Raw genomic sequence first — 5,000 nt, 5'->3', positions numbered from 1 at the left:
AAATTTCAATGGTGAATATAATTAATGTTTTCAGTTGAAACTAATTTAATTGTATTTATATATATATTATTTGATGCTATATTAGATTTGCTTGATTTTGACTTTGTTTAATTTTGAACTCATGTTTTTTTTTTCTTTTTAATTATACGTGGGTGTCAGTTTGATATTGTATAGGGAAAATTTCGATCGATTTCAGTTATGTTTCTGTGATACGATTCATGACCTCACGCTGAAGGTCATAAGAAATATTTAGGAATCCACAAATAAAGCAAGAAGCTCGGAAGATATTTTCTCTTTATCTACTTGTATAAAATAATCGTCGTAAGAGTAATCATAATATTTTCACTTATATAGTAATACATCATCGACATTGCTTAAATATGATCACACTTTAAATAATCTATTGCGATACTTGAAATAACAGGTGTCACCCGAAAGTGACCAGTTACATTGTATATCATTGATTTTTTTATATATATATATAGTATATACTGTATATAATGCAGTCTTAAAATATTAAACATCTCTACATCCGAGTGTGCCCTACGTAAATTGCCCCCTTTATAGATAAAATACAGCACGAGCAGCGTAGAGCTGTCTCCCTGTCAGAGATTCACCTGTTGAAACAGTGACGGCAATTGATGAGACTTCCGCTTTGGGATTTATGCCCAGAGACTTAAGCTTTGTCCTCTTATTGTTATCGGTATTAGCGATCTATTATTATTATTATTATTATTATTATTATTATTATTGTTGTTGTTGTTATTGAAAATCTTAAAACCTTAATCATTAGTAATGTATGTTTTTTTTTTAAAGATAGCTTTAAAGAATGCATAATTCTCTAAATCTAGATCAATTTAATATACTTATTTCTAAGAACACCGAATTCATTAAAGCGTCTCTTACCTAAACAAGTCTCACTTTTACAAAACCAGTAACCTTAATTGTTATATTATACCAATTACCCTACAAATGTTTAGTCTTATTTGTCTGTTCAAATGTATGGTTGATAGTGTATAATTAGGTTTTTGGATAGATGAAGTTCAAGTTTTATGGTTGTCAACAAACACAGTCGGTAATTCAGCATTTTGTCGATGTATAAAATCGCAAGTCGGCATTATCACAATAATATCAGAGAATTTCAGAATTTTGAGAAAATCTTGTTTTTATAACTTTACTAAAATTATATTTTATCGGTCTCCATATAAGGTGAAAAGATGATTAAATAGTCGAAATTATAGAAATTCCAGAAACTTAGTAAATCCTGATATCGCGTAATTGTTATCTAATTCGTATAAGGAAGCTTATTCTCCCTTTAACAAAATGTCAAATTTACCATCGCAAATTAATAAAGATAAAAAGCTTTGTTTTCAGGCTTAATCCTTGAGTTTTCAATCACCATGGAATGAATGCCAAGTTCGTTTATTAATTAAATATTCTTTGGTAATCATTGGCAAAATCAAGTAATTCTAAACTAAGACAACAACATAGGTGTTTATGTAAATAGTATATGAGCATTAAGGAAAAAAAAAAAAAAAAAAAAAAAAAAAAAACAAGAGAAATATGGAGTTATTTGATCTTTCCAGTTTTCCCTCCGCTGCCTGACCTCGTCTTGAGCAACACTCCTCCTCCGTCTCCGCTCCGAAGGGCGGCCTCATTACCCTTCTTCCCCTCCGGCAACAGCAGCGGGTGCCACCGAGACTCTCGTCGAATGACTTCCAGCACTGGAACAAAGACATCTTATGAACTGAGTCAGCCAAACTGCTTCGTCCGCACTTTGGACAGGAACAGCTCTTACCATGAAATATGGGAGAGACAAGGAGAGGGCGACGAAGTGGCTGGTGCACACGGGGTCTGGAACTCCGCCAGTCACAACCCTGATTTATATCACCCCGGTTTCCAGCACCGGCCGGATTGTCAATCGAGTCACTCCGATCTTCCACGCTTCTTGTGGGAGGTCCCTCCTTGTGGTCGACTGCGCCAGGATGTCCGCAGCGGAGATTCAGATTCTACTACAACGGAGAACGAAACGTCTGAAGAGAGGGACTTTCGCTCGGTTGGAAGGGACCTTCGGAAGATAGCTGACCGGTTTCAATTAGACCATGGTAAGGTAAGTCTCAGAGCGTTGATTTTGACTATAATTGAAATAGTTACCTTTTTTTTTTTTTTTTTTTTGTATATCCTGAAATAGAACTGAACTAAAGATTTGCGAAATTCCTTTGTGATAACGTTGCCAATCAATTCTGTTCTCTTTATATCATGTTAATTACCTGCATTTTTAAGTTAAACTTTGATATATAATTCAATTTATAAGGGTAATCCTGTTATCCAAATTTCTTGACTATCCCTTATGGATATGAGGATCAAGTTATAGCAGTTAATCATTAATCTTCGGTCGTTAATGTCATTTCCGTTGCTTCCTTCACAGGTTATGAAGAAAAACAAACAATCCCCGATGCTGAGCTTGGCATTTCCAGGCGCCTTTACAAGGTGTCTTTCCGTGTCCGTTCTATGCCTAATCTGGTGGAGATTGATTAACAAACTACGATGATCCTGAAGGAGTTTGCTAGAAGCAAGGGCACCCTCCTTTGTCGTGTTTCGGTCACCCAAAATGGCAAATGCCGATACCCACCAGGATAGTAAAGTGCTCTGCTTTGCTGTTACTTTTCAAAAAAGATTAAATTTGCTGTTGCTCATCAAAACGGCAATTGCTTGCGTGATGAAAATCATTTGCTTTTGCCTTTTGCCACGTGTCTTTCAGAATCAAACCTTTTGCTGTGGAAAGGTTTCTGTATTATAGCAAGATCTCACAATGGCCAGTAAATCTCCAAATATTTTTGTCTTTTCGGAATTGATGTTTTCAAGGAAAGGCAGGAAGGAGGCATAATAAAAGGGAAAGGTAGAAGTGAGTGAGTTGCCTGTGTGATCAGGACATCATTAAAGAGTTTAATCAAAAGGACGAAAGAAATTGTGAAAAGTAGCGTAGATTTAGTAACAGGGTCGAGTTACTAAGTTGTGCTACTGTGAAATATGGGTTGCGGAGTTTGGAAACTAGACTAGAGAGTTACCGAGTTGGGCTGCCGTGAATCCCAAGGTTATAGAGTTTGGCTACTGTGAACCACGGGCTTACTGAGTTGGTAAAACTCTTGACCAAAAGGTTGCAGAGTTGGGTTTACCTTGGACCAGAGGGTTGCTGAGTTGGGCAACTGTGGACTAGAAGTACATCATGGACTACTGTTTTTCTCCTGCCTATAGCTGTAAATAGAATGGAAGGATTGAATTCCTCTTTTAGTATTGAACATAATGTATTAAAAAGAGGAGGCGGGAATTACCGCATTCTTGAGTGCCGAGTATGACCAGTCTCAGTTTATAACATAAGTTTCTGATTGTATCATAAGGTAACTGGATAGAAATTAAGATCTAGAAATATTCATCTGCCACTACCCTCATATCTTTCATTATGTGTAAAGAAACAGTAACACTGTTAAGCATTTTTCATTTATAATATCAAATTTGCGAGTGAAAGTTTATTGGGTGTTGGGGAAGTTTCTTCAAGTTAATATGGATTAATTTAATAATTTTTTGCATTGTTAAGTTATCAAGTCTTTCGGCAGACAGTAGGCGACAGCTATACTGAGCATAATTATTTCATTTCTTAAAGAATGCTCACGCATCTGAATTCCGTTCTGTTGTGTCTTGAATTAAGTAAAAAAAAAAAAAAAAATTCAGCTGTTGACATTGAAATTATAAAAGATTGTAACGGTTCACTTTAATTTTTCTAATTTTTTATCAATTTTCATGCAATGGTAAAAGAGTTTGGTTTTTTCTTTCCCGGACTGCATGTAATGAGATTCCATTCGCAACATCTGCATATTTTCTTAGGCTTTACAGAAGCTACCAGTCTTTCAATGGGATGTCCGCTGCATGTTCATTACTGCTAATCCTTTGATTATTTAATTTCTCAATCTTTCTGTTGATTCTCTGCAGCGAAGCCCCACCTTCTTGAGTCACTGCCAGATCTATTGTACATAGATGTAAATTGTGTTTTGTAATTCCTATAAGATCGACTTGAATGTGCATGAAAATAGTTCCCTTATTTCTGAGCGATCTTTCAAAAAAGAATTGCCCTTTACATTGCCTTTCTGTGACCTTTTTTTTCCAACAATCTCTATGACCTTTATTTTAAGTAAGGTAAATTAAAAGACAATTAAGTGTAATGGTAGATTAAGATGCCCTAAATGATAATGTCCGTTGATCATTGCCATTTTGATATTGATTCATTGTACAAACGAAGCTGCCTCTGTTGCTTAGAGAGAGAGAGAGAGAGAGAGAGAGAGAGAGAGAGAGAGAGAGAGAGAGAGAGAGAGAGAGAGAGAGTGAGTGAGTTTAGGTTTAGATAAAGATAAATAAGTCTTTCATTTTAAGCAGTAGAGAACATTTGGTGCTGTGTATAATATTAATTGTATTATTATTTCCCATGAACACGGTAGAATTACGATCGAGTTTACCTTTAGTTCGATGCAAATATTCTTATATTTTAGAATCCCAAAATCTTTCATTATGGCATCATTTCGATCTATTATTTTCTTTGGCCGTTAGCTGCTACCACTTTTTAGCCTTCTAATTCACCCTTTCTCAGTGCAAGTGCGGGTTTTCTACCCCGTTGCACTTGAGTGTTCAATGACCTGCCATGTCACGACACCGGTCCACATGACCAACGTTTTAAATCCAAATCCAGATCATCTTGGTTCGGTCACATCCAGTAGTCTGTTGACATTCAAAGGCCATTACCTTCCTTGTGTAGAGTGCGCGTTAGGTTCAGCAACCTAAGAGTGTATCACAAAACTTTTAAATTCGACTGTACATGTCAGTGTTCATTTATCTTCCCAAGATCGTTCTCTGCCGTCTGTTCTCGGTCATCAAAGCTGATAAGAGTGATAAAGAGATAATATGGAAGACAGAGCTTTGCTTGTCTTCTGCATATTCTATTTTTATTTGTT

The 5,000-nt window shown here is 36.0% G+C and overlaps 1 protein-coding gene across 2 annotated transcripts in view; it reads left to right on the top strand.

Moving 5' to 3' along the window:
* Window positions 1–5,000, top strand: part of LOC137640052 (uncharacterized) — a 6,314-nt gene that overhangs the window by 481 nt on the left and 833 nt on the right. The window contains exons 1-3 of one of the 2 annotated variants that reach the window (XM_068372443.1): window positions 1–11; window positions 1,587–2,105; window positions 2,429–5,000. The exon at window positions 1–11 is cut by the window's left edge and continues 481 nt beyond it; the exon at window positions 2,429–5,000 is cut by the window's right edge and continues 833 nt beyond it. In XM_068372443.1, coding sequence (XP_068228544.1) covers window positions 1–11; window positions 1,587–2,105; window positions 2,429–2,538 — 640 coding nt within the window. In that variant the 3' untranslated portion in view covers window positions 2,539–5,000. Of the gene's footprint in view, window positions 12–1,586; window positions 2,111–2,428 lie in introns of both variants that reach the window. The other variant, XM_068372442.1, reaches the window with a different exon arrangement.

Source organism: Palaemon carinicauda, chromosome 4 (genome assembly GCF_036898095.1).
Source record: "Palaemon carinicauda isolate YSFRI2023 chromosome 4, ASM3689809v2, whole genome shotgun sequence".
NCBI lineage: Eukaryota > Metazoa > Arthropoda > Malacostraca > Decapoda > Palaemonidae > Palaemon > Palaemon carinicauda.
The sequence above is the reverse complement of the archived record's forward strand: the minus strand, read 5'-3'. Positions and strand labels throughout refer to the sequence as shown.